The 25375-nt window shown below is 43.8% G+C and overlaps 1 protein-coding gene across 1 annotated transcript in view; it reads left to right on the top strand.

Moving 5' to 3' along the window:
- PAQR5 (progestin and adipoQ receptor family member V) overlaps positions 1 to 16715 on the top strand; it is a 41905-nt gene extending 25190 nt beyond the window's left edge. Inside the window, exons 6-8 of the mRNA XM_006888400.1 lie at positions 5497 to 5593; positions 12354 to 12495; positions 16474 to 16715. Coding sequence (XP_006888462.1) covers positions 5497 to 5593; positions 12354 to 12495; positions 16474 to 16715 — 481 coding nt within the window. The remainder of the gene's footprint in view (positions 1 to 5496; positions 5594 to 12353; positions 12496 to 16473) is intronic.
- Positions 16716 to 25375: the final 8660 nt, after the last annotated feature.

Raw genomic sequence — 25375 nt, 5'->3', positions numbered from 1 at the left:
TCGGTTACTGGGGTAATTGGGATGGGTGTGTCAGAGGCAGTGCGGTTGGCGCAGGATAGAGCAGGGTTTAGGGCACTTGTGCATAGGGTCGCTATGAGTCGCAAACGACTCGAAGGCACATAACAACAACAACAGTGTCCATCTTTATCACATGGGACAGATTTTCTCTTAAAGTCTGTGTTGTTTAATGTTACAATTCCCACTCCAGCTCTTTTGTTGTCGTTGTTATTTGTATTACATGTTGTTTTCCCACCCTTTTGCTTTCAATCTATTTGTGTCCTTGACTTTAAGATGTCTCTTTTGTAAACAGCATGTAGTATTGGATCAGGGTTTTCTCTTAAAGCCACTCTGCCATTCTCTCTGCCTTTTAAGTGAACATTTAGTCCATTTACATTCACAGTGGATTCTTGTTATTTATGAGGAAGCTCTATGGCTTTTTCACCCTCCCAGCCTTCTTTCTTTCCATTAATCTGCCCAGTTGACATCCTCTGAATGTTGCTGTGCTCCAGGCACCATGTTAAGCCTGGGGATGTAGTGTGTCAGTATCTTCTCAGTATTTCTCCTCCAAGCTCTGCCCCTCCCTCCTCCTTCCTGAGCTCAGGAGACCATGAATTCTCAAATGCTTGCCAGAAAATAGATTTGAAATTGCACTCATTCTATTATAACACCCACTATTAAAGTAAATCTCAGCATTAGAATTTTATAGTCTCCTGAATGATTTCTCGACTCATATATATTATCATGGAATAAGAATGCTCGGGTAGTGAAAATGGCTATTGTACTCAGCTGTATACAAAGGCTAGAGGTTCGAGTCCAACTAGAAGCACCTCAGATAAAAAGCCTAGTTAGTACTCTGCTTCTGAAAACCCAACCATTGAAAACCCTGCGGAGGTTGGTTCTACTCTGACACATGTAGGTTATGAATCAACTTGATGGTACCTCTCATGCAACAGAACCCTGAGTGGCACGAACGGACTGTCCTCCTCCACCAACCAAAAGCACAAACAAGTCAGTCTTGAAAAAGGTGCAGCCAGAGTGCCCGTTGGAATTAAAGATAGTGATACTTCATCTTACATAATTTGGGCATGCTGTTAGGAGAGGCCAGGCCTTGGAAAAGGATACCATGCTAGGAAAGGTGGAGGGTTAGCAAAGGAGAGGAAGAGAGTCAATAAGATAGACTGACATGGTGACTGTCATGGTGGGCTCAAGTGTGTCAGAGATGATGAAGATGGCACAGGATAGGGAAGGATTCAGAACCATTGTTCATAGGGTTGCTACGAGCCGTAGTTGATAAGACAGCATCTAATAACAACTAACCTAAAGATGGGAGATTTGAAGCCATACCACAACCATAAGAAGGAACTGGCTGCCCGCTTCAATTGAGATTGTCACTGTGTGCCATCAAGTTGGGACTGACACATAGCTGACCCTCCAGTGGGAGATTGCTCATCTTTCTCCCATAGAGTTGCTGGTGGATTCGAATCACCTGCCTTTGGGATTGTGGTGTGGCTTTTTACCACTAGGCCACCAGAGCTCCCCTCTATAGAGGTTACAGACAAGAAAGCCTGATAGAGTGCTTCTACTCTTTTAACACATGAGGATGAGAAGTCCCTTCTCAAATGACTTCATGGCAACCAGCTTTTGGTATCATGAGATTTAGTTCAAATGAACATGCTTTAGAAAACGGCTTTCTCATTCTGTGACTTCTGAGAAGGGGCACCAAAAACTACATGACTTCCTTATGGCGCTTGGCATAAGGTAGAATGAAAGAGACTCCAGTCTCCTTTTTCATGTCAGTCACCCACAAAACCCTGGAAAGTGCCTTCACTCCCTATAGAAACATTGTTGTTTGCTGTACAAGTCACCATAGTCACTTTTTAGCTCATCCATCCCTTTTTTTTAAAAAAAAAAAAAAACACCATATAAATACTGAGTACAATCCTGTAGTCTCTGCAGTAAGGGAGGAGAGATGAATTTTCCTCCCTGCAGGAAGTGACCTGCCTCATGGGATGACGAAGTAGAAATTACAGAGCAGTGCCAGGATGGACAAGAGGGAGGCATGGAACAGACTTGAAAGGGGCCTCAGAGGTCAGAGCTGGGTGTAGAGCTTGACAAGACGGCAGGGTGCTGCTGATGCTGCGAGCAGACAGTTGGAGACAGCATGTATCTGCAATTTTCCCAAACAATAAACCACCTGGACAATAACACCCCACCACCTAGCCCCTAGTGTCTGCCATGAAAGAAGAGTTTTCGAATCCACAGCCAAAGACCCACTAGCTTCAGGCAAGTAGTTCCAAAATTCCAGCTGCTAATCCTTCCTGTTTGTTGCCATGAGATTTGCCAGATTTGACAACAAACTAGTATTGAATGGAGGAGGCGTTTTGCTGAAACTCATCTTTCCATCAGCCTTCTGGGCGGAGGATGTCCGCCCTTCAATGTGGGGCTGCAGGGACTGCCCTAAGCTGCGGGCTTTGTAGACTTTTCCCACTGGGGCTGTGGGTCTGCTGGGACTGCCGCCTCTCACTTCCCTAATGTCTGCCCTGTGGCGGTGCCCTGTGGCTGGATTCGGGATTGCACCGCAGTAGAGGGCGCCTCCTCTGTAGCTACTGCTTTCTTGCTTTCCCCCCTTCCTCTGTTGCTCTTTCCAGGTCAGTTTTTCTCTTTCTTTCTTTCCCTCCCTGTAGACTCATTGGCTTTGCAGCAGGAGAGGTTGGTGCATTTGCCCCTGGGGAAGAATTTATTCAGAATGTTGTCACAGGAAATCCATGCTTGGGGGCATGGCCCTCAGGAGCCAGAGCCTGCCTTCATAGTGTGTAAGTGGCCACTGGAAGAAGCAGGCTTTAGCATCCTGTCTCTTTTAACTCAGAAATTGCAGGTGGTGAAGGCGGCAGTGCATGAGGAAGGGGGGAGCGGCTGGCTGCGGTTGGGGGCTGGAGGGAGGTTCTGCCAGTCCACGAAGAAGGCGGAACAGGCAGGGAGTGTGTTTTGGGACCTCTGGTCATGTGTGTGAGGGTAAAGGTGGTGGTCTGAAGGTTGAAGAGGACAAAGGGTGTGAAACTTCGAGCCAGATGTTGTTGTTATTATGTTCCTATGAATACAACTCATAGCGACTCTGAACAGATCTGACTGCTGCCCTATCATGTGCCATCCTCACACTCTCTGACACTGGAGCCCCACTGTGGCAGTTACTGTGTCGATCCACCAGGTTGAAGGTCTTCATCTCTCCCACTAACCCTCCACTTTTCCAAGCCCCTCTCCAAGGAGTAGCCTCTGTTAGCAACAAGTCCATAGAGTCAAACAGACCTGGCTTTAAATCCTAGTGTCACCTCTCATTAACTCATCTGACTCTAGGCAAACCCTGTCTGTTCCTGTTTTCTGTTACAACTTAGTTACAAGATTGGGAAAGAGAGAAAATGGATCCTCACAACAGTTCCTTTTTCTTTCTTTTTTTCCCTTTAAGTTTACTCTCTGCATCTTCTAATGCCTCTGAGTATCATCTCATCCCATCTGTTCAGTGTCCCCTGTGGTACACACTCACATTCTGAGGCACTTAAAGTGACCTTTGTGGTCATGTGATCACATGGTCATGAATGGCAAAGCTGGGATTCAAACATGTTCATCCAGTTCCAACATGCCACATGAAGTCACCTCTTTTGCAGCACCGTCCTACCTGACCCCTCCTGGGGTTCATGCTTTATCCATGACTCAGCTTCGTGTTTGAGGAGGTAATGGACTGAGGTCGCTTGTTCCTCTTCCTCCTCTGGGCATTTCCTCTTCTTTCTCTACCTGGAATCTACGATGGGCTTCTAATTTCTAACCAGTGTCAGGAAAGGAGAAGCATAAATGTGGACTCGAGGAGTCTAGGGGGCTTCACATGGCCCACAGTGCTGGCTTCTTCCTCCAGAAAAAGGTCTGGCTCTTCATCAGGCAGCCCTTGCTCGCAGCCCTGAGGACTGGACAGCAACAGCTTGGTCAAATCCATAGGCTCAGACAAGCTGTGGAGCTGGACTGGGTAGATCCTCTTCTGCTCTTGAGAGCCCCACCACCTGGAGGTGAAGGCACAGCCCCTGGTGCCCCAGTGGGCAAGATGTAAGCAGCCTGGCTAGAAAAAAGTGGCCTGGGGTGCAGGGGGAGGAGTCAGGGGCTACGTTTGAAGGAGAAAGGCCAGGTTTGCGGACTGGGAAAGAGTGTCTAGAGACAATGATGGCAACAAGACATAGACCCTGTCCCTCCTAGAAAGGGTGATGAGTGTCACACTTATAAGTTGAATCTGAGAAGGGCTTAAATGTTTCTCCCCTGTCCACCGACTGCATTCAAACAGTGCTCCCGCCCTCCAACACACACAAGAGTCTTTGCATCTTGGTATTACATAACTCCTGTGTTACTGGAGACTCTGGTCTCACCCTCCAATCCCATGAGTATCAGGGGTCCCAAGCCCTTGCAATACACTGTAGTATCAAAGAGGGACCTCCCATGCTACTTGGCCTTGGTGGGACAGCTTGGGCACAAGAACATATCTCTCCCTGAGATAAGGTTCTAGGCCATAGTGTTCTGTGAATGGCTTTGTCATTTGTATTCTCCACGTCCTCCTGGTGTGTCTGTCGGTGCTGTCCCACCTCCACCGGCCAGCTGACACCTTGTCTGATCTCGGAGGACTTACCTTTCTATGAGCAATCAGCATCACTCCTTTCAAGGTTGACTTCACTTCTCTTTGGAGTGGTGGTGGATTGGGAGAGGGCAGAGAAAGGAGACTTCATACTTCACCCATTTCCCCTGGACATCGAGCATGCTTTTATGGGTGGTGACTTAAATATTCCAAACCCCACTCAAAATGATGAAATGCGTAGTTAAGTCTCAGAATTCCTTCATGAAAATCAATCATCTGGGAGGCCCAATTGTTCTTTTTCACATAAATCATCTGTGAATGTAACTAGCACGTGCATTTAACATGTGTTGTGTGCTTTGCGGAAGCTGTAAGACACACATTTCGTCTGTGTACAAGCGTGGTCGTTAAGTGTATCTTAACCTTCACAGCATACTTGTCTGAGGTGTCTGTGCTGCTGGGACCAACGTGCTGTCTCTCTCAAAGTCTCTAATTGCTTACTGAGTATTTAAAAGGCTCTTCGCCATCTTTAAAACAAGTCTTTCTTCCCAGTCCCTCCTTCCTGGCTTTATTAATGTACTTTTGTGGTACTATTGATACTTTATTGACATACTGTTGTTCCTCATAGTATCAAGAGATGTAGTCCCTTGAAATCTTTACACATCTGGGGTCGAGTCACTTCCATCAAGGTAGAATTAGAAAAGGCTGGGGGAAACACTGCCAACAGTTGGAAGTTGTAAGAAAATGATCATCACTATTGATTATATATTAGCCCTTAGCTATTTCCATTGTCCAACTCTCTTGGGTAGCACACTGTGTATTTTATACTGTGTACATGTGTTAAAATATGGAACTTTTCATTGCCATTTCTCTCTCTTCCTCCCTCGGTTTAGGTTTCTTGAAATCCAGAAGCCCAGGCTCTGCAAGATTCTTCGCGTCCTCGCCTTTGCTTATCCCTACACCTGGGACTCCTTCCCCATCTTCTACCGAGTAAGTGACCTGACTGCTTCTCCTTAGCCACAAAGGCAATGGGGAGTCAGCTATTTCTGAGCTCCTCCAGGTGAATGCATTGTGCTGGGCACTGTAGGACATGCAGGGGAATTAGGATGTCGGGGTGGTCTTAATGCATTAGGAGATGGCATGGCCACGGTGGGCCCACAAACAAAAGGAGATGCACCAGCACACAGTGCTGACTGGGGATGTGGAGCATTATGGAGAGCTGAGCAGGGGAGGCACCTGGGGTCCCCTTGCTGTTGGCTCACAGCAACCCTGTGACTGACAGAACTGAGCCTTGCCTTGTCCAGCACCATCCTCACAATCTCTGTCATGTTCAAGTCCATTTTGGGGGTTACTGTGTCAGTCCATCTCCTTGAAGGTCTTCCTACCTTTCACTGACCCTCTACACCTCTCAGCATGATGTCTTTTTCTAAGGACTTGGCCCTCCTGACGACATGCCCTAAGTACAAGGAACAAGTTTCACCATCCTTGCCTCCAAGGAGCGCCCTGCACTTCCTCCAAGTCTGATGTGACTTGGGGTCCCCTAGAGTAACTCTAATACTCTCTTGCTGCAAGTTCTGGGAAGATTTAGCAACAATTTTCCTCACCTGTAAAATGAATATTATAATAGCACCTCCTCCCACCAGAGTGGGGAAGATTAAGTAAGGCAACAGGTAAGCTGCTGCCTTGTGGTAAGTGTCTGATAAACACATTATTATATATTACCCTCAACGAGAGGGACTGACACAGAGACTGCTCAGTGGGCTTGGGCCGGGCAGGGGTCATGATGAGGAGAGGTGCAGGAGAGGCCAAAGTTTTGACAAAGCTTCTTTGTATCATCGCTGCTATAAGTCATAGTTAATGACAGTATTTGACAACAACAATAACACACTATTACTGTTGTAACAGTAACTGTGTTATTGTTGTTTGGTGTCTTCGCGTCGAGTATGACCCACAGTGACCCTCTGAACAACAGCTCTGAACCCTGCGCCATCCTTGAACTCCTTGCTGCAGTCACTGTGTCAGTCTATCTTGTTGAAGGTCTTTTTCTCTTACACTGACTCTCCATCTTTCCAAGTATGAAGTTCCTTTCCAAGGAAGCTGCCTTCCTAAAACAGTGCCAAGGTGTGTGAGACAAAGCTTCGTCATTGGTATTGAGGAAAAAGGCATGATAGAAGAAGGCCTCTAAAGGATAGACAGGAATCAAAGACTATGAAGGATGAGGATGTAGAAGAGGAACAAGAAAGGGGAAAGTCCACGTATTCTCAAATCATGTGGATGTGAGTTTCAATCCTAGTCTCACCGCTCACTGGCTGTGTGGCCTCAGGCAGTGTAACAGCCTCTCAGAGCTCCTGTTTCCCTATCTACGAATGAGGCTAACACCTCCATGGAGATGGACGATAGTGAGATTAAAGGGAAACAGTGAGTCTGAAGAACTCAGGACACCTGGCACAAAGCCAGCTAGACCAATGAAATAATTTTTCTTTTACTTTTCAAAGAGAAGAGTGAACTAGGGGGAGGGGTGGGTAGGGAGAAAAATGCAACAATCGATGTATGGAAATCCAAAATCTCTGTAAACGTTCATTAAAATTAATGTTAAAAAAATTTAAAAAAGGAAAAATATATAAATGAACGAAATATCATGTAAATGAAGGACTGTATGGAACAGAAATTTTCTAAAAGTTAATAAAAAAATCTGTAAGAAAAAAAATAAATTTTTTTTAAAAGCCAGCATTCAGTAGGAAGAGTCCCCCTCGCCTCCCTGTGGGGGGTTCTCATGAGGTCCAGACAACCCAGGGAAGATCCTTCATTCCCTCTCCTCAGCTATGGGGGCCTGGAGAAGACCCAGAGATGGGGACACGCAGCACTGTCCCCTGCTCCTACCTCAACGACAGCGCTGCATTCTAGGATTCTGATCACTGGGTACTTCCAGCTCGAAGTTGCATCAGATTGATCAGGAACAGTGAAGACAGAAGGCCAACTCTAGGTAGAGTTGTGAAGGACACAGGCTCTGGAACCAGCCTGACTGGATTCACATCCAGACTCTGCCACCTCTTAGTGGTTTGTACATCAGTTAGCCAATTTGGGCCAGTTTCCTCATATGTAAATGAGGTTAGTAGTTTCATTGACTATGTAAAGGCATTTGACTGCATGGGTCATAACAAACTATAGATCACATTGAGAAGAATGGGAATCCCAGAACACTTAATTGTGAATCTATACCTAGACCAAGAAGCTGTTGTGAGAACAGAGTATCACATGGTTTAAAATCAGGAAGGATGTGCATCAGGGTTGTATTCTTTCTCCATACCTATTCAGTCTGTATGCTGAGCTAATAAAAAGTCTTAAAGCCATACTCTTTGAAGAAGAGTGTGGCATCAGGATTGGAGAAAGACTTATCAACAACCTGCTTTATGCTGATGACACAACTTTGCATTCTAAAAGTGAGGAGGATATGAAGTGCTTGCTTCAGAAGATCAACGACTACAGCCTTCATTATAGATCATCTCAACATCAAGAAGACAAAGATCCTCACCACAGGCCCAACAGTCAGCATTACAAAAATGGAGAAAAGATTGAAGCTGTAATGATTTCATTTTGCTTAGATCAACAGTCAACACCCTTAGTTCCCACAGTCAAGAAATCAAGAGACATACTGCATTGGACAAGTCTCCTTTAAGGGACCTCTCCAAAATACTGAAGAGCAATGATGTCAGGCTAGAGACTAAGGTGTGCCTGATTCAGGCCAGGGTCTTCTCAATCACCTGTTATGCATTACAGAGCTGCATAATGAATAAGGATGACAGAAGAATAATTGAGGCCTTTGAGTTGTGATGCTAGAGAAGAGTACTAAGTATCCCACGGACTGCCAAAAGAACAAACAGATATCCTAGAAAGGGTGAGACCAGAGTGCTCACTGGTGGCAAGGATGACAAAACTTCATCTTTCATACTTTGGGCATGTAGCTAGGCAAGGTTATTGCTTGGAAAAGGACATCATACTTGGAAAGATGGAGGGTCAGGGAAGGAGAGGGAGACCCCTAATGAGATGGATCGACACTGTGACTTCAACAATGGGCTCTAGTGTCTCAGAGATGGTGAGGATGGAACAGGATAGGGCAGATTTCAGGAAGGCTGTTCAGAGGGTTGCTGAGTCAAACTGAACTTGATAGCACCTAAAAATAACAGAGCTCTGATGGCCCAGTGGTAAGAAGCTGCATTGCCATCCCAAAGGCATGTGGTTCAAATTCACCACCTATTCCAAGGGAGAAGGATGGGCAGTCTCCTCTGGTGCAATTTACTGCCTCTGAAAATCCATTGGAATATCAGCTATGAATTGGTTCCCACTGAACAGCATACAACAATAGGGTCTGCCTAGCTACTCTGGTGGCCCCATGTTAAATACTGAGCTGCTAACCAAAAGGTCAATGATTTAAACACACTAGGTACTCCTCAAGGGAGCTCTAGTCACTTAGTGGTAAGGAGCTGTGCTGCCAACCCAGAGGTATAGGGTTCAAACCCACTAGCTGCACTGTGGGAGAAAGATGAGCAAGCTACTCCTCAAGGGAGCTCTTGTGGTGTAGAGGATACAGAGTTGTGCCTCCAAACCAAAGGCAGGTGGTTTGAATCCACCAGCAAGATGGACAATCCCCTCCTGTGCAATGTACAGCCTCTGAAAACCATGAGTCAGTTATGACTTGTTGGCAATGAGAGAAAAAGGTCTAGTCCACAGGGGAAATATGTGTCAGTCTGCTAAAGAGATTACTTATTGCCATCAAGCTGATCTAATGTATGGTGGCCGCACAGGACAGATCGGAACAGCTCCGTAGTGTTTCCAAGGTTAGAATCTTTGCAGAGACCAACTGCCACATTTTCTTCCTTCCAAGCAGCTAGTGGGTTTCAACTGCCAGCTTTTCAGTCAGAAGCTAAGTAATTAACCATTGTGCTACCAGGATTCTTTCTGTAAAGATTACAGGCTCGGAAACCCTACAGGACAGTTCCACTTTGTTACATGGGTGGCTGTGAGTATGAATAGACTCCACAGCCATGGGTTTTGTTTTCTTTTTCACCCATCTTTTAATTATTGTTGAGGCTCAAAGGAAATGCAAATAAAGAGGATGGCCTAGTGTCCTAAGTTAGAGCAAGTCACTATTATTATTTATAATGATATTATAGAAATAACATTCGTGCTAAAATAGTGCAGTGACTGTAATTAGATCATTTTTGTGTCTTGGAGACCTTGCAGGGATTTCTGAGCCTTGAAGTCTTAATTGTTCATCCCTAGAAGGGTTATCAAACAATATCACCAACATCACATGCAGGTAAAATATTGCTGAACATTATTCAAAAATGGCTGGAACAGTACATTGATAGAGAGCTGCCAGAAGTTCAAGATGGGTTTAGAACAGGCCGTGGAACTAGAGATATCATTTCTGATGTCAGATGAATCCTGGTGAAAGCAGAGAAAACCGTAAGAATGTCTGTGTTTTATTGGCTATACAAAGACATTTGACTGTGTGGGTCATAACAAATTATAGCTCACGTTGAAAAGAATGGGAATCCCAGAACACTTAATTGTGCTCTGGAGAAATCTGTAACTAGATCAAGATGCTGTTGTCTGAATGGAGCTAGGTAGTACTGCCGGGTTTAAAATCAGAAAAGGTGCATGTCAGGGGTGTATCCTTTCTCCACACTTATTCAGTCTATATGCTGAGCAAATAACTCATGAAGCTGGACTCTATGAATAGTAATGTGGCAGAAGGATCAAAGGAACTTCATTAATAGCCTGGGCAAGTCTGGTGTCAGGGACCTCTCCAAAATGCTGAAGAACAATGATGCCAGTTTGAAGATTAAGATGTGTCTGATTCAGGCCATGGTCTTTTCAATTTAGCTGTGGTGTTGGAAAAGAGTGCTAAATATCCTATGGATTGCCAAAGAACAAACAGATATGTCTTGGAAAAGATGCAACTAAAGTGTTCCTTAGAGGCAATAATGATACAATTTTGTCTCTCATACTTTGGACATGTTGCTGGAGAGACTATTTATTGGAAAGGGATATCATACTTGGAAAAGTGGAGGGTCAATGAAAGAGAGGAAAACTCCCCAATGAGGTAGATTGACACAGTAACAGGAGCAATGGGCTCAAGTGTATCAGAGATGATGACGATGACGATGACGATGATGATGATGATGATGATGATGGCACAAGACAGGACAGGGTTCAGGTCTGTTGTTCATAGAGTCCCTCTGAGTCATACTCAACTTGATGGCACCTAACAACAGGTGATGCAGAGAGAACTCTGGTGGTCTGGTTCTTAGAAGCTGCCCTGCAATCCCAAAGTTACAAAGTTTGAATCTACCGGCTGCTCTGTGGGAGAAGGATGGGCAATCTACTCCCGTGTGATTTACTGATGTCTAAAAACCTGCTGGAGAGTCAGCTATGGGTCAGTTCTGACTCAATGGCACACAATGACAATAAGTGGTATGACAGAAGGGAGCTTTGGTGGCATAGTGGTAAGAAGTTGCGCTATCAACACAAAGGCATTAGTTTGAATCCACCAACTAACTCATCTACCCCAGAGAAAGATAAACGATACGTGATTTACTGCCTCAAGAAGCCAGTGGAGGGTCAGCGGTAAGTCGGTCTGACTAGATAGTACATAGGAGGTGGTACAGAAGGAGCTCTGGTGGTGTAGTATGCAGTGTTGTGCTGCAAACCCAAAGGTTCCGGCAGCTTGAATCCACTGGCAGCTCTTTGCAATGAAGATGGGCGGTATCTCCCCATTGGGATCAGGCTTTGGCAGACTGATGAAGGGTCATTGTGAGATGAAATCCGCTCAGTGGAGGTGTGTTTTTTGAGTTTGGGTGGTATTGAAAGGAATGAACCATTGTGATGAAGTGGTTAATGTGCTTAGTTGCTAACCAAAAGGTCAGTGGTTTGAAACCACCAGTTGCTCTGAAGAAGAAAGATGTGGTAATCAGCTTCCACAATGATTATTGTCTTCAACACTCCATGGTAGGCAGCCCAGCTTGAAGGCAGTGAGTAGCATTCTTTTTGTTGAGGGTAGTGCAAAAGGTTAGGCACTCAGATACTAACCAAAAGGTTGAGAGTTCAAACTCCCCCAGAGGAAAAGCCTTGGAGGAGAAGCCTGGCAATCTGTGCCTGGAAAGTTCTGTGGGGTGCAGTTCCAGTATGCACTTGGACTTGCCCTGAGTTGACACTGACTCAGTTGCGACTAGTGTGGTTAAGTCTTAGTTAGGAGCTTGAGTCTGGAGGATGTGCTGGTTGAAAGGATGTTGAAATGCTGAATACATCACCTTTTATCATATCATTTACATTTCACTGTCAGGGTGACACTGGATATAATAGGACTTTTCTTCTCTTTTCCTCTCCTTTTCTCCCTTCCCACCTTCTTCCTTTTCTCACCTTCCTTTTTCCATTAAAAAAAATATTTTGAAATTCAGTCACTCAGAAGGCTCTCATGAGCACTGAGTGAACTAGAATACATTTGCCTGGGTTTCAACCCATCACCCTCAGGTGAGGAATTCTGCCCACACAAATCCCTGAGAGGTCAGCTTCATGCCTCACACAGCTTAGGAAATGAGAACCCTGGCCTTTGACGTCCACGCTGTGTGTCTGAGACGTGAGGTTGTCAGAGTTCCCCATGGTCTTGGCTGCAGATGATGAGAAGAAACCCAGCTCCCATGAGGCGTGTCCTCCTCTCAGGATCTGATGTTTCTTTGAATCCCTGCAGCTGTTCCTGTTCCCAGGGGAAAGTGCACAGAACGAAGCCAGCATGTACCATCAGAAGCACATGGCCATGACCCTGCTGGCCTCATTCTTCTACTCTGCACACCTGCCAGAGCGCCTGGCTCCAGGATGCTTTGACTACATCGGTGAGTGTGTGGTGGTTCTGCTGCTCAGGGCCCTTCTGTCGGGGGCAGGGTGGGTGGGGGTGGGGGGTCTTATCTCTGAAACCCACATGCCCAGCTCAAAGAAGCAGGCACAGCAGGGAAAGAAGCAACTTTTCAAGAATGACGCTGTCCCAGACACACATTTATTTTACATTTCCTACCAAATTCTCCAGGCACAGGCACAGATGAAGTGAGATTGTGAGGTGGCAGGTTCAAGATGTCTGTAGTGATTATGAGGATTATGGAGGTTATGAAATTATGGAGAAAGAGGGAGGTGGGGGACCAGGACGCCAAAGCATTTCTATGGGATGTGAAGGAGCTCTAGCGACATAGGGCATAGGGTGTCAGACTGCTAACCAAAAGGTCAGAGGTTTGAATCCACTATTTACTCTGAGGGAGAAAGATAAGTAATCTCCCATAAAGAAGCCCAGCATTGGGTTGCAATGAAATGGAATCAATGTAACAGCAGTGGGCTTCAGCAGTATGTCAGGATTGGTTCCTTTATTACCCAGCACATGACATCAGGTTAAATGAACATTGAGGAAAGAAACGGTGCAGGTGGCACTGGCCCTGGACAGCAAGGGGCTGTGCAGAAGATGGGACAGTGTTTGTCTAGTTCATGGTGGGTGGGAGGCGGCTTTACTGTATCCACTGATGGGACTGTCCACTGATAGACTGCTGGTAGAGCAGTAGTCCTCAGGTGGGGTATCCAGAGCAGCATCAGCATGCCCCGGGAACCTGTTAGACTCACCAACTCTCAGGCCCCACCCCAACCGGCAATCACAGGGCCTCCACCGGGTTCTCCAGGTGAAGCCCGAGATATGAGTGGTCAAGACAGGGGTGGGCTTTCACCTGCTGATAGAGTCCTTTCCCAGGGAAGGCTGGGAACAGCCTTGCAGAATGTCCCCCAACCCTGGCTTTGGGATGGCTGGGGGGAGGGTACTTTTGTGTCACTTTCATGACCTAAGTCTTTGGGTTGAGATTATCGGCCTTTTTGAGAGATGATGGTCAGGAACCCTGTGGCTCTCCCCAAACGCATCTCATTCGTGGTTTTCCCATTTCCTTTTAAGTAAGAGCCATGGCTAGGTTTGTTTTTTTGGATCTGATTAGTAGTATTATCCTGTTTCTTTGCTTCCAGAAAGATTTTAATTAAAAAAAAAAAGTTTATAAGGGCAGATTTCAGAAAGGGAGGAAAAGAAGGGTCAGAGAACTGGAGGATACAGGAATTAGCCCACTGAATGTACCTCCCCAGCCTCACTCTGGTTAAGCAGAGGTAACCAGGAATGAGGTTTTCAGCGGCTGCAGGAACACTAGTCCTGGGCTACTTAGTGTTCTGTTTGCACGTGTAGCCCTCTCTCTTGGGACGATTATTGGAAGGCAGGGAACCACTCAGCCAAATGCCCCTCTGCTGAGCAGAGGAAAAACCCCTTTGGGGGAAATTTGCCTAATACCATCAGACAGGTCCTTATTGGCCCTCAAGTCAGCTCTGTGTACAGTGAACATCCTCACAGTATGTGCCCCTTGTTTCAGTCACCTTATCCATTTACAAGACGGGTCGGTCGTTAGCAGAAGGCTTTCAGCTCTTCAATAACATAGTCAGTTGGATGTGTGATTCTTTAAGATTAGCCTGTGAGACTGTAGAAAGGGCTAACGTTCACATGGCTGGCATGCGAGTGGGGTGCACAGGAAAGCCTTCCCTGTTCTGTTAGGCAGGCCTGCTGAAATCATTCTTCCAGCTGCAGTCACATTACAGACACCTCCAATACTGGTAAACTTTCCCATTCTTTTATTGCCCTCCTTAACTGAGGCAGATGTGAGCCTCAATTGGTGAGTGTAGCCAGGGCTTGGAGGCTATGTTCTTGCAGAGCAAAACTCTCTGCCAGACAAGAAACTACTTGGCTGACTACTACACAGATCTGGGAATCTTAGGCATGCCATTATTATAGCTTGAGTGAGATGGTGGTCTTCCTGGGAGGCACAGACCCAGATGTCGGGAGCTCCTGGGAGGCACAGACCCAGATGTCGGGAGCTCCCTGTTGTAAGGGACTTACCAAACATCCACTTGAGAATTCTTATTCTTTTAATCTTATTCCTGACTCTGCTCTGCTCCATAGTGGAGGTGGCCCAAGACTGGATCCTTTCTGGGACACATTATTATTTTTTTAAAAAAATTACTTACCCTGGGATATACACCAGCAGTCAGGAAATAAGGAGACACATTGAAATGGGAAAATCTGCAGTCAGGGGCCTCTCCAAATTATTGAGGAGTAATGATGTCAGTTTGAAGAGTAAAGTACATCTGATTCAGGCCATAGTCTTTCCAATTACTTACTATACATCTGGGAGCTGGACAATGAATAAGGATCATAGGAAAATAATTTACGCCTTTGAGCTGAGGTGTGGGAGAAGAACACTGAATATTCTATGGACAGCCAAGAGAACAAATATCTTGGAGAGGGTGAGCTGGAGTGCTATTTGGAGGCAAGAATGATGAGACTTTGCCTCACCCTCAACCGGGTGGATTGACATGGTGACTGCTGCAATGGGCTTCTGTGTGTCAAGAAGTGTGAGAATGGACAGGATGGAACAGGGTCTTTTATTGACAGGGTTTCTATGAGTTCTACTCAATTCAACAGCACCTAACAACCCTGGGATACACATTGGCAGTGAAATATTGAACTTTTAATTTTTAAACAAAGATGAATCCTTACTTAATTTCTCTGTGGTATTCTCATCGTCCTCCTGGTTTTAAATGGTTGTCCCCCAAAGTGATTCCAATCCGTGAACTTTTCTCATGAACCCCACCAAATCAGCATGTCCCTCCCTCTGCTGTGGGTTGTGAGATGGGGTCCAGTAAGCTGTAAAAGAGGAATGTTTTCTGGTCATGTCTGTTGCTGAATAGATCAGGCTGGCTATCAGCGATGGGTCTTTAAAAAGAACGTAGTACCTACCTTTTTCATCTGAAAAGTGGGATGAGTGTATAAGTTGTTTTTTCAAGTGAAATTGACTTATTCTGATGGCTTTTTAATTTTGCTCACATTATAGTTTTTAAATAAGTTTTTAAATAATTATTTTTTTGGATCATAAAATCCTCCCATTTCATATACACAATTCAGTGATTTTTTTGGTTTGTTTTTCATTAATTTACCAGGTTGTACAACCATCACCATAACCAGTTTTAGAATATTTTCGTCATCATCCCGTAGGCCATATACTGATAATCTTCTTCCTCATCCCTTCCTGAGGCAAACACTAATTGACTTTCTGTCTTTGATAGTTTTTCCTATTGTGGACATTTCAATTGAATGTTGTTAGGTGCTATGGAGTCATAAAGACCCTCTCTCTAAACAATAGATCAGAACCTTGTCTTATCTTACACCATCTTCCCAATTTCCACTATGCTTTTTGATAGTCACTGTGTCAATAATGTGTTTTTCCATGGATTGGTATTTCCTGACATGTCCAAAGTATGTGAGATGAAGCTTCACCATTCTCTCCTCTAAGGAGCACTCTGGTTGCATATCCTCCAAGATAAATTTGTTTGTTCTTTTGGCAGTCGATGAGATATTCAGCACTCTTCTCCAATACCACAATTCAAAGGCATAAGTTCGTCTTTAGTCTTCCTTATTCACTATCCAAATTTCAGATGGACAGGAAGCAGTTGAAAAAAAATATCATGGCAAAAATTAAAGAAAAAATATGGCTTGGGACAGGCGTGCCTTAATCCTTTAGCAGACATCTTTGTTCTTCAGCACAAGAAGTCCCTGACAGCAGGTTTGTCTAATGCATTATGTCTTTTGATTTCTTGACTGCTTCATACAAATGCAGTCACCCAGTATGTGCTCTCTTGTCTCTGCCTTCTTTAGTCTAGTGTGTTGTTTCAGCACACATACTGTAGCTTGTATCAGTGCTGCTTTTATTTCTGTGGCTGATTTGTTGGCTTTCGTGTGTTTGCTGTAGGTCACAGTCATCAGCTGTTTCACGTGTGCGTGATCCTGGCCACACACATGCAGATGGAAGCCATACTTCTGGACAAGACCTTGAGGAAGGAATGGCTCCTGGCCTTCTCCCAGCCCCTTTCATTCTTCCAGATCTCTGGAGCCATACTTCTGTGTGTCATCTTCAGCCTCATCAACATCCTTTACTTCTCAGCTGCTCTGTACCGGAGTCCCGAGCCAGAATCACATACAAAAGAAACATGATTCAGAACACAGCTTTTCATGCCAGGTGCCAACAATAAACTGCAACGTCCTGTCCACAGTGCTTGGTATAATGGCCTAAAATATCCGTAATGATTGATGTCTTGTCTCTTTTGAATGGACTTATGTCAAAGAGATATGTTAGTTGGGAAAATTTTGCTAAATGTGCACTGATTCTGTGTGTGATTGTCAAAGGGGAATATGGGTTTAAACAAGTTTTTAAGGCACATTCTGAGTATTTCTCTGAAGGGGTTTTGGTGGCCTCGTCTGCAAGGAATTACGCTATCAAAAAGGTCATGCCTCTCTAGGCGTTCGAGTCCACCAGTGGCTCTGCATCTTTAATTCATTTACAACATGTTTGCCAATTTTACTGAAACACAATTGAGTGAAACACACTGCCATGCAGCTCTGTATTACTCTATGAAAATGGAACTTGTGCCACCAAAGTAGATTTCACATTGCAGGGTTTCTCCCAGGACCTTCAGTGGTGGCCTGTCTGCTACTTCAAGAGGCAATGAGCAGACAGGGTCACTGGGAGGGTCCAAGAGAGGGGGTGATGTGTAAGTGGAAGCACTGAGAGATGGGGGTCTGAGCTGGAAGACATCCGAGAATAAGGAGAACTAGGTTGGATGGGCTGGGTCTTCCTATCTTCTCCTTAGTAAAAGGGAAAAGGAGAAGCTCCTTACCTTTCCCTCTCTCCCCAAGTCTATTCTGCCTTCAAAGTGAAAGTTCCTATAGTATTATGGATTTGGCATTTGAAAGTATTTTCCTTAAAAATCCACGACCAATAGCTGTGTGTTATATGTTCTGTTATGCTCTGTTTTCTTGTTGCCCATGGGTGCCATTAATCATTATGTGTGGAAGGAAACACGTATTAACTGTAGGAATTAGTATTAATCATTGTGCTCATCTGCCAATTTTTAGACCAATGTAAGTGCTCTGTTTGAGAGTGCCATACATTTGGTACTGCATCAGCATCTCAAATACACTGTCAGATTTTGCATTCATGTTTGTTGTTGTTAGATGTTGTTGAGTATGACTCATAGTGACCCTATGAACAACAGAGGTGACCCCTGTCCTCTCCCGTGCCATCCTCATCATCTCTGACACATTCATGTATAGCAGGTGCTAAAGACCAAATGCAGTGATTCTCAGGCTTTTTTGTGATTAAGAAATACCTGGGGGATTTGTGACGAATGCAGATTCCTGGAACAAATCAGAAGGTCGGCTTCAATAGATTGAACGTAGTTTCTTAAAGAAAGTGCACTGGATCATGTCCCCTTCAGGGTTTCAATATTAAGAAGGTCAGATGCCAGACTTAAGGGCAGGCTGTGCTTTCTAGGATTAAAAACTTTGTTTTGCTTCATCTGTGTTTCAGCCACTCAACATCGGGGATGTATCCTCTACTTTTCCTTTGGAACCTTTCTACTACCAATAGCCCAGGTGTTTTCTCATTTGCTGCAGTACCAATTAAAGTTCAGTATTTCATGGTGTTTTCAGGGATTACATAAATGCCAAGGCAAAGCATTTTTTAACAGAGATCCATCATCCTAATCCACACTTGCTAATAATGGAAGGGACCTTCTATCACAATTCAGGATGATGTCCTGTGCTATGCTGTGCTGTGCTGACTCAGGAATAGCCTCATCTCTACATCTTGGAATACTGCTTCTACGATTAACCAGCCCAGACCCTGAAATGGCCATGTAAATAGCTCACAGCCCAATCCTCCACGGGCCACTAGTTATTTTTATTAGCTGAGTAAGGTCAAGGAATATGAGGTCATGTGTTTTATTATCTGTTTACTTCCTTTGGGAAAAGCAGGTTTATAAAAGAAAACTATATGGGCTGGTAAATTTTACACACATTAACTGCAAACTCTAGTACAAAATTTGGGGTTTTGGCAATAATCTGACACTAACTGTGGAATTCTACACCAGCAGGGTCTGTGGGTTCCCACTTCATTTGATTGTAACTTCAGTTTTATGGTGGAAGAAAGGTACCGAGTTTAAATGTGGTTGGGGTTTGTGTTTTTTTTTTCTGTGATGCCAAAGACATAATGACTGTTAAACTATTTTGCTTATAAATAGTAATGTTTCTGTGGAGCTCCTGAATAAAACAGGATTGGAAGCAAGAGTGGCATCCACTTCCAAAAAAAGCTTGCCTCTGGAAACTCTATGAACTTAGAGAAAAGATGAAAGTTTTGTGTTTAAGACTTTCGTTCATAGGGTCACTCTGGTTCCCTACAGCTTCATGGCACTTAACAACAATGTTCTCAGTTTAGTTCTGAAGTAGTTGGAAGATAATGATTAATTTGAAGGATGTCTGGATTATGTGAAGGGTATCTGGATTATCTAATCTTTACTCATGTTGCCTTTCATCATACTTAATGATGAAAATAAAATGCTAAATCAACAGAGTAAGATGACCAAGCATTTCAAATTATTTTTCAGGTTGGTAAACTTGAGGCCTGTTGTACACTTTGAGGTTAAAACTTTAAAACCATTTGCAGGACACTGATCTGGAAGCATTCAGTGTAAAATGTGTCAAATATAGTAAACCTTAAGATCTCATGTTTATATATGAGGTGTCTAACGTGGGGATAGTTTTACCCAAGTCAAGAAGGTAGGCAGTGGGCATTTGAAGGTTTCACTGGGAAGGTATCTTTTAATATAGTGGTTCTCTCTTTCTGTTTGTTTTCAACGTCTTAATACTGAAGAGATGTGGTGTATCACCACCAGTAACAATAGCTCCCCTGATGTGGTCTCAGACAGGACCATGAGACAAGGCACACATATAATGGGATGCAGCACTTCCTGCGCCCCTTTTGAGAGACACTACTCTAAAACTTCCAGCCATTATAGTTGTGGTAAAACTTGAATATGTTTGAATGGTTCCATTTAGGTCAACTCTATCTTCCTCAAAGGAAATGTCTGCTGGTTTTGGAGAAGAATCTGTCTTCTTTCTAAAAAAATGCATTTGTGATTATTGGTTGGTTTTGGTGGTTTGGGTTTTGGGGGGGGGTTAAGTTAGAGGCAGTTTGAGGACAAAATGATTTAACTATTTGGTTTACTCCTTGTGTGTGTGTGTATGTGAGGCAGTGTTGTTTGTGGAACTCTTTCAGAGGTTCTGGGGAAGGTTGGATTGAGTAGAATGGTGTCAAATGTTTGGGAAACTCCTTATTTGGATCTACTGTATCCCACATTACTTTTGCCATGATACCCCTTTTTAAGATCAAATACTTATTATCACTGTATAACAACACACTATATATTAATTAAATATTGGTTTCTAATTTCCAAGCCAACAATCTGTATTGATGAAATGGCAAAGAGTGTTTCCAAACGCAGAGATATCCTTTTAGCTTACAGTAATGTCTCATTTTCTTGAACTGTAAGAGAAAAAGAAAATAAAATATATTTATTATAATAATGTCTCTTGTTTCCCACCTGATTTGTTTATGCTTTACCTACTACACTGCAAACACATTATTCACCATGAGAAATAATTAAAATAGCCAATGAACATTTATTTAGAACTGGACAATAACTAAGGATGATAGAAGAAGAATCAATGCCTTTGAGCTGTGGTGCTGGAGAATAGTTTTGAATATACCATGGACTAAGAGAACAAACAGAACCATCTTGGAGAGGGTGAAACCCGGCCGCTTCTTCAAAGCAAGGATTTTGGAGCTCCGTCTGACATACTTTGGGCATGTTGTAAAGAGGGACCAGTCCTTGGAGAGGGACATCATGCTTGGAAGGGTGGAGCGACAGCACAAGAGAAAAAGACCCTGGATGAGGAGGATTGACTCAGTGTTTAGAGTAACAGGAGTGGGTGTGTTGGAGACAGTGAGGATAGCTCAGGATAGAGCAGGGTTCAGAGCTATTGTACAAAGGGTCGCTACGAGTCAGAGTTGACTCGATGGCACATAACAGCAGCAGCATGTGTGGGCCAAGCAGCCCTGGTGACACAATATTTAAATGTGTGAGTACTAACCAAAAGAAAGGCCAGTAGTTTGAATGCACTAGCTGCTCCTTGGGAGAAAGATGAAGCAGTTTGCTTCCTAAAGGATTCACAGCCTTGGAAACCCCATAATGAAGCCCTACTCTGTCCTATAAGATCATTGGTGTTGGCATAAATTCAATGGCATAAAACAACACACACAAAAAAGACAATCTAGCACTCATTTTTCCTACCTCTTTAATCACTTTTATAGATTAGATTGTATCTCAGAATACGTAGTCAATTCTAATGCCTATGGCTGTAGATGTACGCAATCCTGTTTGGTTACAGAGTTTTGTCTGGTTGAAATCATAGCAATATAAGGTAAGCCTTAAGCCAATCACCTTTGAGATAGAAAAAAAGCAGAGGAGACACAGAGAAGCAAGCAAAAATGGGGAAGATAGACGCCACGTGCCAATTGTCAAGGAACTAAGGCACAGAAGTTGAAAAAAGACAAAGCTTTCTCTCAGAGCTGAAAGAGAAAGCAGGGGCCTGGACTTGGGCTTCTAGCCTCCTAAGTGAGAAAATAATGTTCTTTGAGTTAAAGGTACCCACTCGTGCTATTTCTAGTACAGCAGCACTGAAGAGGGCAGCAGTGGTCTGAGCAGAGAGCCAGAGTCCAACATGGGACAGAGTTGACCTGAACCTGTTGCCCCCTGGAGGCAGATTCAGGGTCAGGGGCCTTTGCTTAAACTTGCTGGAAGACTGAAGGAAGATGGTATACATGGCAAGACTAACGGAACTTTTTAGCACTGACCTATGTTGTGAGGCAAAAGGTTAAAGGGCTTGCAAGCACACTTGAGAAGTTGTCTGGATTGATACATCAGGATACAGGAATTCTTTCCTGTTGCCAATCTGAATTGTTGCTAAATAAATCCCATAGCCATGAGTATGGTTCTATGAGATCTGTGTGGTCACTGCAATGGATATTGGACCCAGTAGAACAGTAAGATTGGTGTTGGAATTAGTAGAAGTAGGTGAAGGAGTGTGAAGACCCTGTTTGACCTCAAGGGAATTGATTTTGTATTGTGGATGTTGTTGAAGGAGGCAGTTCCCTTTTGTAGAATTAGAGGTCAGATACCACCATCCTCATGCTGTCTACACCCTTTTTACACTTCCTTTATAGATTCAGAGTACATTTTTTTTTCAAGGAATATTTCTGTAACCATATTTCTTCTCAGTGCACGGTTATCAGATGACTGATGTTATCACTTCGTTCCATTATTAGCAACATCATCTTGGACTGTTTGGTATCTGCCAAAGTTCACTACCATTCATTCCTTTTGGGGGAATATGAAGTGGTCACAACACCAACTTGCATGAAACCCTATTCCTCAAATGTATATCTGTTAGTTTTTATATCCATTGATAATTCTTATCTGAATTATTTAAAAAGTCAGTTATGATAGTTCCCAAATGGTGATTCCTCCCCCCACCCAATTTCATCATTTCAGCTGCATTTATGAGTTGGCTTTCTACTGTAAAGAAAAGTGTATATGTGTCAGAGTGGATCCATGGATTCTTGATTCAAACAGTCCCAGTCCTGCACTGTTACTCATCTAGTGCTTAAACGTTCCCAGATTTGGTGTTTGGAAATCCTTCCAGGAGGGCATCTATGACTTTCTGACATGTCCCATCATTCTTTGAGTATATCTTCACTGTCTGGTACAACTGACACTTTGGGCTTGTCTTACACCTTCCCTAGGTGGTTCTGATGGTGGTACCATGAGGAGTTGTGCTGCTAACCCAAAGGCCCCGAACGATGAGCACTCTCCTCCCATGTGACTAAACAGCCTTGGAAATGCACGGAGGGTCGGCTGTGAGTTGGTTGTAACTTGAATCATGTATAGTAGCAGCAGTATTATCCCAGCCCTGTGACCCAGGATCTCTGATTTCTTTGGGTGGAGAATGGAATTTAAAAAAGAAGATCTGGGATTTGTTCCCGTTTCCAAAAAAGATGATCCAACAGAAAGTGCAACTTGTCAAACAATATAATTTATATCACATGCAAACAAAATGTTGCTAAAGATGCTTGAAAAAAATGGCTAGAACAGTGTATCAACAAGGAACTGACAGAAATTTGAGCTGGATTCTGAAGGTATGATGGCACTAGGGATATTATTGCTGATGTCAGGTGAATCTTGGCTGAAAGCTTCACTAGGTCCTTCCTGTGGGCGCCCCACCGGACCTGCTTCCTGTCCAGGAGAGGAGAGACCAGGACACCAGGCTTCACAGCCTCCTGTGCCCATGTGGGCCAGCATGGACATCTCACTTATTCCATGAGCTGGGCTCAGCTGCTGAGAATGGAACATCAGAGTGGCCCAGGGACCCCAGGATGACACCCCACCAACCCATCCTCCCAAGAGCAAGACAGCAGAGCTGAAGGTCAGATGTGACCTATCCAGGTTTGTCTGCCAAAAGACAATCTGCGGAGATCACCATGTATGGGCCAAGCTGCTTTAACAGTGACCGTGACCTTAACATACACACACACACACACACACACACACACACACACATACACACACACGCCACTTACTGAAGAAGATCAAAGACTAGAGCCTTCAATATGGGTTACATCTCAAAATCAAGAAAACAAAATTCACACCACTGGCCATCATGAAAGATGGAGAAAAGAGTCAACTTGTCAAGGATTTCATTTTATTTGGACCTATAATCAATACCCACGATAAAAGCCATCAAAAGACATGTTGCATTGAAGACATTTGCTGCCAAGGATCTTTTTAAAGTGCTAAATAGCAAGAATATTAACAATCAACAACATACTTACTCGTTGGCTTAATTTGGGGATATGCAGAATATTGCTTAAGAATCAGTAACCCATACCTGGTCGAAAAGAATGGAGAAGCCTTATAATTAGAATCCAAGAATTATTTTATTTTTGTCTTGACCAGAGGGCATGTTGTTTAAATTATTTAGGTCAGTTACCTGCCCTCCCCATCCAGTATAGTATTAATCTGAAACACAGTTCAGATGTTTCTTCATACGTGCAATTTTCCCAGCCCTCCAAACATTTTATTTCTGATTCATGGCAACCCTACGTACAAGAGATTAAAGCTCTGCCCAGTCATCCACCATCCTCACAACTGTTGCTGCATTTGAGTGCATTGTTACAGCCATGTGTCAGTCTATCTCACAGAAGACCCTCTTCTCCACCAAACATGATTTGACCATCCTGCACTTTACCAAGTACCATGGCCTTTTTCAGGTCTACAATCCTTCCAAATAAAATGTCCAAAGGATGTGATATGATGACTTGCTATCCTCAGGTTTGTATTTTTAAAGTATATATTTCCTAACAATTGTTGCCATCAAGTATGACTCATAGTGACCCTATGGGTAACTGATCTGAACCCTATCCTATTCTGTGCCATCTTTATAATTTCTGACAAACTTGAGCCCATTGTGGCAGTCACTGCCAATCCATGAGGTTCCTCCTCTCTTTTGCCAACCCTCATTCCAAGAATGATGTCCCTTTCCAAGGAATTAGCCACTCCTGATAACATGCTCAAAGTACATTCTACGTTTTGTTATCTTTGCCTCCAATGGAACATCTGGCTGTACTCCAAGACATATATATTACTCACAATACATTAGTTAATATCCACCCACACATCTAGCAGTTCTGTTAGAGAAGAGCTGGTGATCTGCTATGGGGCAATTCCTCACATAGAGTCACAATGAGCTGAAAATCAACTCCATGGCACTTGTTATGGATTGAGTTGTGTCCTCTAAAATGCGTTGTAGATCTTAAATTCTATGCCTATATTTCTGCAGCCCTGGTGGCTAGCTTGTAATGTGTCAGGTTGGTGGTTCAAATTCACAAGACACTTTGCAGCAGAAAATGGGTAGATTCCTCTTATAAAGATTAACAGCCTCAGCAAACCAATGAAGGGTGGCTGTCTGAATCACTATAGTTTGATGCCTGTGTTTATAATCCTATTCGGAAAGGAGTACTGTTACTGATAAAGAGGCAAGATTAATGTAGGGAATCCCAGAGCACTTGATTGTGCTCATGTGGAACCAATACCTGGACTAGGAGGCTGTTGTGAGAACAGAGCAGGGAAGCACTGCATGGTTTGGAATTGGGAAGGGAGTGAGCCAGGGTTGAATTCTCTTTCCATATCTGTTCAATCTATATGTTGAGCAAATTATCCGAGAAGCTGGACTCTGTGAGGAGGAGTGTGGCCTCAGGATTGGAGGGAGATTCATCAAAAACCTGAGTTATGCAAGATAACACAACTTTGCTTGCTGGAAATGAGAAGGGCTTGAAGCACTTTTTGCCATGATCAAGAAGTGCAGCTTTCTGTATGGACTGCATCTCAATGTCAGGAAAACAAAGATTCTTACCATTGGACCAATAGGCAGCATCATGACAGATGGAGAGGAAATGAAAACTGTTAGCAGCTTCATCTTTCTTGAATTCACAATTAACATCCTTGGTACCAGCAGTCAAGAAATAATGAGACACATTGCATTGTGAAAATCTACAGTTAGAGAACTTTCTAAATTATAGAGGAGTAGTGATGTCAGTTTGGAAACTAAGATGCATCTAATTCAGGCCATAGTCTTTCCAATTACTAGCTATGTACCTGATACTGGACAATGAATAAGGATGACAGAAAAAGAACTGACAC

The sequence above is a fragment of the Elephantulus edwardii genome, unplaced genomic scaffold, assembly GCF_000299155.1.
Source record: "Elephantulus edwardii isolate Elephantulus edwardi_28Jun2011 unplaced genomic scaffold, EleEdw1.0 scaffold00066, whole genome shotgun sequence".
Taxonomy (NCBI): Eukaryota; Metazoa; Chordata; class Mammalia; order Macroscelidea; family Macroscelididae; genus Elephantulus; species Elephantulus edwardii.
This window is presented reverse-complemented; position numbering and strand designations above follow the sequence as displayed.